Source organism: Papilio polytes, unplaced genomic scaffold (genome assembly GCF_000836215.1).
Source record: "Papilio polytes unplaced genomic scaffold, Ppol_1.0 DF824024.1, whole genome shotgun sequence".
NCBI lineage: Eukaryota > Metazoa > Arthropoda > Insecta > Lepidoptera > Papilionidae > Papilio > Papilio polytes.
Window position 1 is genome coordinate 156,452 of NW_013525180.1, and position 14,625 is coordinate 171,076.

A 14,625-nucleotide genomic window follows, 5' to 3' on the forward strand; every position below is an offset into this window, starting at 1 on the left:
CTTTGTTTGGCTGGCTCAGAATTTTGCTTTGTAATTTATGTAGTTGGGTTTAATTATTTTACACTTTAGGCCTCCCACAGTTCCACTTCTATTTTATTTTTCTTCAAAAAAATCCTATTTTTTAATTAGTTCCGACGTATAAATTATGGTAAGTGTTTTTGCCGGTAATATTTTTGTTTACTTTTACATGACTAAAAAAGTTATGCTAATCGTTAAAACATTAGTAGTCATAACAGGGGAAAATAAAGTGTAAAGTTGTGTAATGTTTTGTGTGTCAATGATGTGGTTACTAATTTGGGAGATTGTGCAATCGGTAATACTCAAGTACTTGTACAATAGAATATTTTATACACTTAACTAATTTATAATTAAATAATGTGAGTGAGATCCTATGACTTTAAACAATTTAATAAAAAATCTGAATGAAACCAAGATAATTCGAATTTTCAAAATAATTTCTATGTACTAATGTCTACCATTTAAAAACTTTAAAGTTATAAAAACTCAGAAGAGTTTGCTAACGCAATATTTTCACAATACAGATAAGTCGGTTTAGTCTTTTTATAGAAATACTTTTAACAAGAAAATTGATTTTAGGCTAAATCAAATGGACCTCGCGTCTGTATTATTGGTGCTGGGGTTGCTGGTCTTACTTCTGCAAAATGTTTAAAAGATGAAGGAATCAACTTTACAGTTTTAGAATGTTCTCAAAATCTGGGTGGTATGTGGAAATATGAAGCAACACGAGCAACTGATCACTATAACTCAATATTGCACACAAGTATGTTTGGAGATTTAAGGTAAGCATTACTTATACATTTTGTAAGTGATGAGGGTTATGTTAAATTAAGAAAACAACTTAACAGTTGGTCTATATATATAGACTATATTTGCAGTTGCCTGCAATGCTGTTCAAAGACATCATGATCAAAAAATAAAATGTTATATGCTTTATTAAATATATATACTTCTCTTTCAAAGCAGATCATTAAGTCTTGAGATTAAAACATGATTTTTAACCAAATTCATGAAAGATGTGATTCATTAACACCACTGGCTTATCAATACACTTGTTTAATTATTGTAATACATGGTATTGTACACTGTAATCATTTCTAACAACTATTTAATCTAAAGGAAATGACTATAAGTAATTCTTTGTTATCTGTGAAAGACTGTTATATTTATTTCTTATTTCTCATTTTGTATAAATATACTGATTTTATCTGATAAGGATTAAAGTAATATTTTTTTATCAATCACTTATTAAACAGAATAATTTTAAGGGAAGGTAGAGATAGGAAAAGGATTAGGTTGTAACAGAGGACTTGTTTACTGAGACTATCCACATTAACACTTAAATATCAAATAAAAAATCATGCTAATTATATAAAACGAGCTGTTGCCCGCGACTTCGTCCGCGTGGTATTCGAAAACATACAAACTATATAAATTACAAAAAGCTACGTATCCCTCGGGAACCGGACATTTCTCGGGGATGAAGCTTGTCCCATGTGTACTCCAGACTTTGTTTTATATCTGTGTCAAATTTCAATAAGATATGTTGAAACGTTGCAGAATGATCGAGTAAACATTAAAAAACTAAATTAATGAATCCCACGGGAACCGTAACTATTCCCGGGATAAAAAGTAGCCTATGTGTTCTCCAGACTATGCTCTAAACCTGTGCCAAATTTCATGGAGATCCGTTCAGCCGTTTAGGCTACAAACGCTCACAAACATCCATCCATCTAAACTTTCGCATTTATAATATTAGTAAGATTGCTAGCTTTTTTTATAACCCATTGCTATTTTTATATTAGGAATAATGTTTTTAATTAAATCAGGTTAAATTTACCACATCCCACAATGGAACTACTTGGTTTTCCAATACCAAAACATTTGCATTTCTTTCCTAATGCAGAATTATATTATTACTACATTGTGTCTTATGCTGAACATTTTAACTTAAAGAAGTATATACAGGTAAGTAACTGATTATCAGAACAAACTCATGTTTCTTGTTTCTGAAAAATCTATGTAAAGATATATCTACTCAGATGTGAACTCATCTTATGTTTTGAATTTGAAGTATGGGGATTTATTCTCCAAAAGTCGATTTTTAATGTAAAATCCATCAAATAATTCGAATAGTTTAAACCAGAATTTCGCTCTCTAGTGTCGGTCGCCAGGACCCACTTTGGGTCGCTTGCGCTTGCAACGCAGTAAGTACACCAGAATTTTGTAATACAATGCCAAGAGAGTTTAAGCTGAATGTTACTAATGTTGTTTTTATTTAGTTGTATTTGAATTATGGATGTGAATTATTTAAAATGAATGAATGTGAACAATATATTATCACAGCATTTGGGAACCTAAATATACAATTTTGTTAATTATATAACTTGTTACAGTTTCTTCAGAATGTCACATCAGTGCGGCGGGAAGGAAATGTATGGAAAGTAAAAACCATAAATGTACTAAACGGAACAGAGCAAGAAGATGAATATGACTTTATTATTATAGGAACTGGACACTTTAGTAATCCTAATGAGCCAAAAATTCCAAATGAAGAACTTTTTAAAGGTTTTTATTTCATACTAGTGGTCACCCATTGTTTGAAATTTGACTATAATTCTATTTTATTTTAATTACTAGCTTTGGCCAGCAACTCCGTTCGCGTGAAATTAAAAAAAAAACAAAAGTGACTATCTGTTCTTCCAGACTATCCTCTACATTTATACCAAAATTTCATCAAAATCCGTCCAGTTGTTTTGGCTTCAAACTCTAATAAACATCCATCAATCAAAATTTTTGCATTTATAATATTAGTAAGAGTCAGTGGGTTTTGACACCATAGTGGGTTTCTACCACATATATATCTAGTATATCATTGTAATCTGAAATTCAACTTCCAGGAGAAATATTGCATACCAAAAACTATAGAGTTCCTACTATATACGAAAACAAACGTGTTTTAATCGTGGGTGGGGGAACCTCCGCATGGGATATTGTTATAGAAATGCTTAACTACGCTAACACAGTGGTGCACAGCCACCATTCTAAACAAAATAGTAAAACCAAGTTCCCAGACAAGTATGTAAGAAAACCTGATGTTAAGGAATTTAACGAAACTGGAGCTATTTTTGTTGACGGTACTTATATAGAGATTGATGTTGTTATTTACTGCACTGGTAAGTGTAATTTGTGTCTTTTCTTGCCTCTAATTATGCAATGACGTAATGTTTTCTCACTTTATCACACTATTTTAGGATTTAACTACACTTATCCTTATCTGGACTCATCATGTGGTCTAACGGTCAACAAGGACCATGTGGTCCCGCTGTACAAATGTCTTGTGAATATAAATGAACCCAGTATGGTGGTGCTGGGCCTGGTGAGGCGCGCCTGCCATATCGTAGCTTTAAACGCCCAGGTAAATATATAATATAGCTTTTGTTCACGACTTTGTCCTCGCTAAATTTAAAAAGAAGAAAAACACTTTCAAATCTAATAGTGTCGGGGCCTATTCAATGCAAACAATCAAATCTTTCCTCTTTATTATATTAATATAGATATCAGCATATACACCTCTAGGCTCAGTCAAGTTGATTAGGAAGTTATGTAAATGTTTGAATTACTTTACAAATATATGTTGGTTGTATTACAATGTTTTTCTTAATTAATATAAATACTGAAGTATCTTAATATATTGTTTTAATTAATATTAATAGTTTATATTTTTTTTTATTATATTATATTTTTCTTTATTTTGCAGGTTCGTTACACCACAGCACTTATAAAGGGTGATTTCTCTCTGCCGTCCAAGGAAGAGATGTTGAATGTTTGGCAAAAGGAAGTTGATGTTATTCACTCTAATGGACGACCCATGTCTGATTTACATTTGTTAGGAGATAAAGAGGTAATTGAAATTATAGTCCACTGATTTCCATATCAGAAGCTTTTAACTTTTATTTGATGAGAATGACAGGGTAATGATATTTATTGGGTGTATTAAATCGTGTCCCTCTGTTAGCTAAGTTTACTATTTAGTAAGAGTACTATTTGATTAGTAATTTTTTACTAGATTGTTGAATGTGTCGCTTGGACAATAGCTGCCTATTTAACAAGCGATATCTTTTTGATACTATTTTTTATGTTTTTATCTCCAGGATCAGTATTACAAGGAACTATGTGATGAATCTGGCATAGACAGAGTGCCCCCTGTCATGTCTAAACTACGAAACGTAAGCAATGAAGCAAAGCTAGAAAATTTATTCACTTATAGAGATTATATTTACGAACTGATCGATGATAAATCGTTTAGGAGGATTGTACGTGTGAAAAAACGTGATAGACTTAACGGCAAGGTGCCTGAAAGTATACTGTTTGTTGCGGATGGTTAGTAACAAATCAAATTATTGTATTAAGTAGTAGTAAGTATTAACTACTAGTAGAACTAATAGTAGATTAGAGTATTTTTTGTATTTGTTGAACATTAATCTATCATTACTGACACTTATTTTGAGGAAAAAAATGCTTGACTACTTTTTAAGTTTGTGTGGATCAGATAATTTTTTTTTTATAATTGCTAGTCTAATTTTTGATATTACTTAATCTTGTATTTAAATGTAAAAATATTAAAGCTTCAAATGTGATGTGTTTAAAAAACAAGTTAATTTTTAATACTTATGTTATTGTTAAATAGCTATTTTAGTAAATCAACTCGCTTTTGTGGCACGCATTTACTAATTTATGTTAAGTAAAATGTATTTACTTTTTTTTAAAATTTAAACGCCTATTCAAGCTTTATACTTTTTTTATTTATGTTAAGTTAATAACATGCTCTAAAATTATGTAATTGTATTGTGTTTTTAAAGTATTTTCTATATATTTTTACATAACGGAGGATTTTTAAAGATTATTTATTATAAAAATATTATTATAAAACTTCTTTTATTCACCATCAAAATACAACTAATGGTAACACTAAACAACACTGATTACAATACTGTCCCACGAATTTCTCAATTAACATTGACAAGAAGTACAGTCAGCTACAGAAATAAATATACATTTATAAACCTTTTGAAACTTTATACGTCTTCGTTTTCAAAAATATACATGCACGTCCGTCCGTATACTTCCCATCTTAAATATATACATACATTTTTTTAAACGAAAGTGTATACAAGTATCCGAAGCTTTGTAAATGTATATTTATTTTTGCAGCTGACTGTACATCATTATATTAATACGTGAAATGTTAACTTTGTACGCCTTTTTAAGGAAATTACTCCAATTAGCAGCTCTTATTTTCTGTCATCAGACACATCCACGTCCGAATACTAAAACGTTCTAAAAGCTCGTGCTAAAACTCCAAATTCCTTACAAATGACGTCTATCAGATTGTAAGCGGCGCTAATAAAGCGAATTATTTAAGACTAGGTGTTGCCCATGTCTTCATCAGCGCGGAAATTAAAGTTATAATAAACATAGGTTAGATTCGTTTCAGTATTTGGCCGTCATCCAATAGGACAGTTATATTTGAATAGAGCACGTGTCTTCTCTTCTAGGGTTGTACGTTCTATCGTAGTTGTTGTCGTCTAAGATCTGGTAGTCATAGTCTCTGTAGTTGAGGAGGTCCTCCAGTCGATTGACTGCGTTGAAGTCCCGCATCGCCTTAAGCACGGGCGGCGCGCGCACCACGCCCGCCTCTTCCGTTAGCTTCGCGAAGTAATAGTCCTGCATCAGACAATGTAGTACATAAATAGGATATTTCCCCTACCTACGCCCCCCCCCAGCTCTCCCCTTGCCATATACAATATCTTTCCTTGTATAATTGGGGAATCGGGTGGTGTTCCACCTTAAAGGCTACAGTCGTTTCAACGTTGTGTACACATTAAGATACAAATTAGAACACAGTTTATAAATGTATTTGTACAGAAAGTTTGTGTCGTTTGCGCAGTTAACTGTTACTTTGGTTTTTGTAAGATGAGGAGTTTATCGTTGAAAGGATCAAATTTCTGTAGAACACCAGAATTCCGACTGTACGTACTTGTGGAAAGGGGAAGTAGACTACAGGCCTCCATATTAATCAGACTAAACGCATTTAACTTGACGCTTCTCTTTTATGTGGTCGTGGTAGAGCACCAAGCGAGTGGCCAACTAGTGTTATCGATTTATCTCTTTTTTGAATATTTAAGACAACCATTATCAGTATAGCAGTATACTATCTTACCATATCGTCACCAACGAGGTTAACGTCGATGATCCTCAAGTTGTTGTTGCGCAGCGAACGCACGTGCTCCAGCCAAATCTTCAACATGCTCTGCTGCGGCGGCAGTTCGAACACACCGCCGGCCAGCGCCGCCGCGTACTGTGCCTACACCACAAATACACAAAATTCCTATATAAAATTCGTAAGACACAGGATTCTAACGATTGGGTTGTTTTAGCTCCCGACGTTTCGGCACAGTTTCATGCACTATGATCACGGGCTGGCTGAAGTGATGCGATAGTGCGGAAAAAAGCCTATGTATTTAAACGGTCACAAATTTTACATCTCGATCTTTGGAGCACAAGACAATTCGTTAATGGATAACCATTAAAAGACATTAATAGCCGTGGACGTCGCCGATGATCTAGGTCTATGGAACGGAAAGACGTTAAGATTCTCATATACCGAAATAATTCGGTTTGTTCAAATAAAAAAAATACAGCCAGAAATGAATAAAGAAACAAAGAATAACTAAATGTTTTATTGTAATAGCTTAAGCAATTTTTTTAAACGTTTACCCATAAGAGTATGTACCTGGGCATCCATTACTCGTGTGATGACCTTCCCCACAACACCAAGGAAGGTCATAGTGGGGTGTCTAATGTTGACGATGTGCTGGTACAGCGGCAGCACGAACTTGCCCGACACCGTCAGCCCGGCGCTCTCGTCAACAAACGAATGGTTGTACTCATACCCTGGAATATGAAATTACTCAAAGAACTAAGAAAATTGAAAATTTGAGTAACGTACGCCCGATGCGATTCATTAAAATAATGATAAAGATTTGAATATCTTCCTTTTTCTTTTATACTTCACATTATTATTCCACTTGTCCATATCTAAAATCTAAACGGAAATAAAGTAATCAGAGAAACGATCAAACGACCAAATCAGTCGATAAGCATTATATCTATGAAATTAAGAACATACCAGTACAAAATATGACGTCATCTATATCCTCGTAGGATCCATCTTGGAAAATAACGCCATCTGTCCTGAAGAGATCAATATCTGGCTTCTTGACGTAGTTGCCGGGGAACTTGGGCTGGTTGTAGGACAGGTGATGGCTGTGTACCAGCTTGGCGGTGACGTTGGATAAATGAGTAGCAAGGTCGAGGCCAGATGCGCCCGCGCCGACAACCATCACCTTACGACCTCGGAACGTCTCAGGGTCCTTGTAATCGTGACTATGTATTATATTACCTAGGGAACAAAAAAAGAACAAGGAGATTTCCAATTTTTACTACACGGGCATTATTTTAGATAGTAAACTGACCTTTAAAACTATCCTGTCCTTGGAATGTAGGCTTCACTGGGTTGCTGTACTGTCCACTAGCGATGATTATGAAGTCGCAGGCGTCAGTGTAACTGTTCTTATCTTTGCTGTCAACGTAAGTCAGTTCCCAATGGTCATTCGCCCAACGCACTCTGGTCACTAGACTCCGGAACTTCAAGAAATACAATAACTTATTTATTGCGTTGTTTATTTTCACTGGGTCCTTTTGATATGTGGATTTCCAGAACAACTTTGGAGAGTTCTTAATCGATAAAATAATCAAAAATGATTCAGTAAAATATAATCTCACAGTGGCTTGATAATTAATGAACAAGATTGTTAATTAGCTTCACAATTAATTGCTGACAGTTTTGAGGTACTTAATTTTACTATCTTACTAATGTTATAAATACGAATGTTGATGAAATGAGATTAGCGTTAAAGATTAACAAAAGGTTAGCGTGGTATGGACATGTTATGCGACGAAATGATGGGGACATAAACCAGAAAGTGTTGAGATTGAATGTGGATGGCTACAAAGGAAGAGGAAGACCGAAGAAAGTATGGATGGATTGTGTACAAGAGGATATGCTTAAGAAAGGAGTGGATTCAAATATGACGGCTGATACAGATGTATGGAAGAGCAGCACATACTGTGCCGACCCTCCGTAAGGGATAAGTGGATGATGATGAAATGAGATAGATGGATGGATGTTTCATAAACTTAGTAGCTTAACGTATCTCGATAAAATTTACCATTGATATAGAACATAGTCTGGAAGAACACCTAGGCTTCTTGCTTTTGTTTTTTAATTCCGCGCGGACGGAGTCGCAGGCGACAGTTAGTTATTAATCATTATTTAACTCTTTGTATAAAACATATCTGATAAAAGAATGTTGCTGCATTTCACTTTTACTACATTTTTATTACTATTTAATAGTTTAATAGGATGTTCAATTTATTTACGTTCATTTATTACTACGATACTTAAATTATGATACCGTAATCTTAGGCTACTTTCATTTGCAACATTTGCTTACCAACTTTATTATAGGGAACCATTTATTTGTAACCGTGGGTTCTCACAGTTGTATATAACAGATATTGTGTATAAGAGATCGATCGATTGAAGAAGAAATAATAAGTGTTATGATATATTTTATAAGTATTGGTGACAAGAAACTTTTTTTTATACTGTATATTTCCCGTTTCTTACCGTCTCCTCTGTTGTCAAATCCACCTTCATTACCATCCTTTCCTCTTATGAAAAGGGACTAAAATTAGGGATCCGGTACTTACTCGAATATACTTCATGAGATCGAATTTTTTAACGAAACTCTGTAGATATTTGTAGAAACAGCCGCCGGAGGGGTAGGACGGCGTGTCTTCTGGAAAAGGGAATCCCGCGTACTCCATCGTCTGGCGGGGAGTATTTGTTCTAGAAATAAACAGAAACACAAAAAATCTGTTAATATAATAAATATTTATTTTGAGTTATTCCAATACATACAAAAATAATATTAGTATAGATTATAAATTATTACGCAATAGCAACACTAAAATGTAAAAGCAAAATGCCATTCATTTAAATATTAATGTATTAAGATTTCTGTAGGTATTATATCGTTTCGCGATTCATTTGAGCGCTCTAAATATATTTAAAAACATCTTTATAAAATATCGCATATACAATTTTAGTGTTACGATATCTTTGGATTACTACAATTAAACTAAATACGGTAGCAAACTAATAGATGACCTATCTATCGTAACTTCGATTCTATATTTGGTCAATAGATTAGGAGTTAAATGCTATGAGTTACGTCAATTAGTATCTACTCAATTACTTAAGACATTAGGCAACTGGATATGAAGCAATGAGTTCAGCAAGTTAAACTTTCGCTTTAAAACATACTCTGTACTTATAGTCCTTAGCATATAGTAATTCAATAATTTAAACGGTTTATTTTTGCCCGAAATATCTATTTTGACTGTACGGCTTGGTCTATTTTGGAGTCTAAAGTATAATTTAATTCGTATTCTATTCTTCCTTGGACTTATTATCAAGTCAAGCTTCTAGCTTTTTATATTAATTACAAGTTATTATTGTTTTCAAATTTTGTAGATTGGAATTTAGCTAGAGTCTGAGTAGAACACCTTTTTAGATGTAGCGAGATATAAATAATGCTGCAGACGCACTAAGCTGCTGAAATTTATACCTGAGTTTCTTATACATGCTGGTGAAGAGTGGTAGGCCATCCTCATCAGTGCCAACGTGTGGGTCGAACCTCCAAGTACCTCCAATATGCCGCGACGCCTCGTACACAGTGAAGTTGACATCGTACTCTTGGAGGTACCTAGCAGCGGCCAGACCTGAGTACCCGGCGCCGATTACACACGCATGCTTCGCTATTAACGCCTAAAACAAAGAAATGACTATTAATGATAGATAACCAAAGTGTCGTGTTACTTTTTGCCTGTGTTTACTTAAAAAAGTTTTGTTTTTGTCTTATTACGTTCGTGCTGACACATTTCGTCGAAAGTTCCTATATAAAATCATTTCAATTAATAATTCCAAGTGCAATTACAGGCAGATTCACAAGTATCATATAGAATTCTTCCCATTTGATAGATTGGCTGTTCCTTCTAGTTTTATATCTGTTTGTGATAAAAATTTAGAGACTTTTAGACATCATACTTATGTTTTGTATTTAGGTAAGAAAATAGTTCAAAAATTAGCCCGTGAAATTGTTTCAAATCAATCGTGCCGGATTGTACCGTGTGAAATTAAAAAATAAAAACCTTTACGAATCTGTTCATACTTGTATTGGGGTACGTGGGCTACTAACATTACAGAAATTAGTACGGAAGTCATATTTCATGGGCATGTAAAATCAAAATGTTTATTTTTTATTATCAACGGGTTTCTTTAATGAAAAACTTACACACGTTACAAACGTTTGCATCACTCTACCACGGAGTAGATATTAGTATTCAATATAATTAGAATCTAGATAGATCTGAAGCAATTACGTCATTAATTACTAAATGCTCTGTATCAGACACTAAACTCGATGAATAATAATGAACTAACCAAGCAAACTATTTCCAATATGTCTGATGATATCACAAAAAGATTAATTGTAACAAAGAATTGTGTAAAAAAGGAAAAGAATATACATATGCAATATAAAGAATGAAGTAGAAAGTGGAAATCGGTTAGTAAAGAGGTAAAGACAAAGGGAATATATTTTTCTTTTAAGTACGTTAAAACTTTTATGAAAACTATAGATAGCAACATTTGACAGTTTGCGATGTATGTAGTTACCTAAACATAAGTAGTAGATAGTAATGCTGTACAATGTTTGGGAATGTGATTAAGGTAAAGTCACAAGCGAAGGGCCAATGTATACGACTCTTGCATAAACTTACAACACTAACACATCCTTTGACAATGAAATTCAATTAAGATGCTTAGTAAATCTCTATTAGTACTTTTATGTGCAATACTTATCTTCCTTTTTAGTAAAGCCTTCATACTTGAAAAAACTACAAAGTTCTAACATTTTGTAAAAACCTAATTCATCTGGTTATTCGGAATTTCGCAAAAAAAACCTGCGAAAGCTTTTCAAGCCTTCTTAAACTTTATAGTGACCTACAGTTTTAAAAACACAAGATTAGACAATTTTTATTCTTTATTTCCAAACACATTTACTTATTTTTCAGGTGACGTAAACTAAGAATAAATCTTATGCGATTTTTAACTTAAAGAAGACTAAATAATGAAAAATATTTTATTTTTTATATTATTTCTTCATCCTAGTTAAAAAAATCGTAATGAATCTAACATTAACACATGCAATTGCATAAACTTGTAAATGAATTACGTTCACAGAATAATAGTCTATAATACGGAATCAAGAAAGCGAAAGTTGCGTGCAAGGAGCTGCATTAGCAGCCGGGATAGAAACGTTCATACGTTTCATACATTATGTATGAAAGTAAATAAACTGGTATCAAAAAAGTTATGTATTTCATAAGATGAGCACTAAAAATTATAAATAATTGATTATGTTCGACTGACAGTTTGTCAGGTCAAGGTAGTTATTGTAATTATTGTTATAAAAAAATCCAAAAACGGTGTCAATCTGCATCATCTGTTAACCTCTCCGCCCACTAAATGATTTTTAAAAGCAGAAAGATCAATGACTTATTTATTTGTACCGTTTTAATAATATGCGAATTCTTTATTAGAAATTATGTTCCATAAACTCATCTGTGCGTCATTTAAACGTTGATCTGCGAGGTTTTTGGACTTCTACATAATTTTGATTCTTTTATTTCTTATTGCGATTTCGTCCGCGTTAAATTGAAAAAATAAGTTTAAAATGTAGAGTATGTTACTCACAGATAAATTACCTTTCGAACGGTGGAGGAATTTTAAAATCGGCCTAATAGTTTTTGAATTATTTCAATACATACCAAAATACAAATCTTTCCTCTTTATAATGTTACGATAGATTTATAACACGTTCCATTGCAATTTACTTACTCTATACGATTATTGGATTCAAATTAATTACAAACAATACTTTAATATTATTCACAAGGATAACTCCAGTCACTGTTGTAGTGTGCAATAATTTTATGGACAGATAATTACAAAGCACAAAGCACGAATAGAATGGGCACTTGAGTAGGAAATACGGACGTTCACTTCAAACTCAAGGTACGATTAGTACTAAATAAGTCAACGCTGCAATAACTATGTTGTAAGACTAGTACTTATGAGATTGTGGGCCTATATTTACAATTTATACTTTACAAATATTTGAAATGACCATATAAATATATACACGAAGCTGACGTCATATTATTTGAAGTCAAATATTTATCTTTTCGCATTATGCAAAAATGTATAAGTACATATTGAACATTACTTATCAAAGATTTTTGCTTTTGAACTGGATCTAATTTTACGACGTTTGTTTATGTCTATATTATTATAATTAAATGTATTAATGTACATAATAGCAAGGAATAATGATTGAAATGTTCATCTATAAAGCGTAATTCTTCTGGCATCGTGTCTAGATTATTAATTTATAGGATTCACGCCTCCACAGGCTGTGAGTGCTGTCAAGGACTGCTGCTTGTATCGTAACAGCGGCATTTTCCATAAACAACACATTAATATGCCATTGTACACCCCGTTGTTACTTTCGACCATGACACGACTGACCAACTGAGCAGAATCTTCACCGGGCTTCAATTACATAGCTACTTGTTTCGGATAAGTTTATTTATTTTTGTGTTGAAATACGACATCGCTAACTAAGCACTTTGAGGTAACTATAAACTGTAACAATATCTATAAAGTTTAGTAATAAGTTAAAATTTGACATAAGCGTATGGGATAATTTAAAAGAACACATAGGCTACTAGGTTTTGATTTTTTTTTAATTCGTCTGGAATTAACATAGATATATTTAAAATGTCATATTTATATGTACCTATGGTATCTATGACACGAACTAGCACGTGTTCGTACCACTCGGCTGTCCTACAAACATGGTGCGAGTCGCCGTTTGCTTCCCGTTTTACCAACTGCATTATCTGCGCTTCAAACATCGCACGCGCACTTTGTTCACCATAAATGTTTTTGTCATATTTTTTATTTTATCCTATAAAATAGTTAAGTCTATAAGTTTGGGCCACCAATCTAAAAATGTTCTTGATTTTTTTATTGCAAACGGTCTGTATGAATATTTACTTCATACATGTAACTATTATGAAAGAGTTATTTCTGAATTTTAACTTATAATAAACTAAATAATTGTTGTTATTAAATAAATAAAACCAGATTATAAAAGATTTGTAAAATTATCGTTTTCATAATTCGCGTTGATACTTCGTAATTATTAAATTACGAGAATTAGAAATATTAATTTCTAGTGTCTCATATATAAGTAGATAAATTGTTATACATCAATGAAATCACCCAAAAAACTATGTTTTGTTGCCTTACATTAAATAACCTAACACTAGATTTAAACTATTGTTAAAATAATATAAATGAATTTCGATAAATTAATTTAATTTGTACCTCTGATTGGCCGTTTGTAGATTTTAGCGCCAAATTCGTCAAACACAGAACTGTCACAGTTGACCACAGATAACGAGTCATTATTAACGAATTAGAACACTGTTTTTATTTGTAACGTAATTTATTATCGAGTTCGTGGCAGACGCCACCGATGGTCTGCCTTCGTATGAAGACACGACGAGATTGAGGCGAGCAAGGGACCAACCAGTTTGCAGCCTTCGTAATGAAGGCTCCATGACTCACATACCTGTATCGGCTTAACATAATATATAAAAAAATATGTTAATGATGCGCTTTTGTTCCTATGTATTTAGTAATCCATTAGACTGCCTTAATAATTGAGATCAATCTATTGTGGAACAAGATACCATATTTGCTTTAAGAAGAATAATCTTAATCAGTCTATAACTTAAATCGGGTAAGTGCTTCTAATGTGGGATCTTGTAGATGCAAGCATAGGTGAGAAGTTCAATTCTGTTCTCAAACAGGACTGAAATTTACTGAAAACCGCAGACCATGTTGATCAGAATACATATAAACACGCTATAAATATTAAATACGTCATAACTTCCTACAAAACGAATACGCTCACTTTTACTTTTGCCGTTACGTGTAAATAATAGTATTAAATAATACAGGAAAACATTTTAACTTGTACTTTATAATAATACAACATTTTTAAAAGTTCTTTGACTTTATGTCGTACTTTTGTGATTGCGTACGATACCTGTTTCTGAATTTAATAAATAAAAAGCTTCAAGTGCAGGTTTTCGATCAAGCTTTTTTTTGGGAAAGTAACATATCTCCCGGATTCCAGATGTCTGTGCTTGTATGGTTTTGAACGTTCGTGAATAACAGTTTTCTTTTTTAGAGTGGTTTACAGACTGGACAAATTTAACTGTACTTGTATAAACTTTCGTAGTTCAAGTTTAATACATTCAAATAACATAAAGTACAAATAA

At 32.9% G+C, this 14,625-nt stretch overlaps 2 protein-coding genes across 3 annotated transcripts; one reads left to right on the forward strand and one right to left on the reverse strand.

Annotated features, from left to right (window-relative positions):
- Nucleotides 1–6: 6 nt before the first annotated feature.
- Nucleotides 7–6,736, forward strand: LOC106101071 (senecionine N-oxygenase-like). 2 transcript variants are annotated; one of them, XM_013280170.1, is made up of 9 exons: nt 7–148; nt 598–800; nt 1,848–1,986; nt 2,415–2,586; nt 2,919–3,194; nt 3,273–3,436; nt 3,779–3,922; nt 4,173–4,401; nt 6,459–6,735. In XM_013280170.1, exons 1-9 carry the CDS (start codon nt 146–148, stop codon nt 6,491–6,493), a joined length of 1,365 nt encoding a protein of 454 aa, XP_013135624.1. In that variant the 5' UTR covers nt 7–145; the 3' UTR covers nt 6,494–6,735. The 2 variants fall into 2 exon arrangements, with proteins under 2 accessions (XP_013135624.1, XP_013135623.1); XM_013280169.1 differs by lacking the exon at nt 7–148 and adding an exon at nt 191–313 and having other exon boundaries at nt 6,459–6,736.
- On the reverse strand, nt 4,940–13,859 carry LOC106101072 (senecionine N-oxygenase-like). The gene is made up of 8 exons (XM_013280171.1): nt 13,664–13,859; nt 9,777–9,976; nt 8,857–8,995; nt 7,557–7,728; nt 7,211–7,483; nt 6,815–6,975; nt 6,242–6,385; nt 4,940–5,745 (listed from the first exon to the last, which is right to left on the reverse strand). The coding sequence occupies exons 1-8, from the start codon at nt 13,742–13,744 to the stop codon at nt 5,542–5,544; spliced, it is 1,374 nt and encodes a 457-aa protein (XP_013135625.1). The 5' UTR covers nt 13,745–13,859; the 3' UTR covers nt 4,940–5,541.
- Nucleotides 13,860–14,625: the final 766 nt, after the last annotated feature.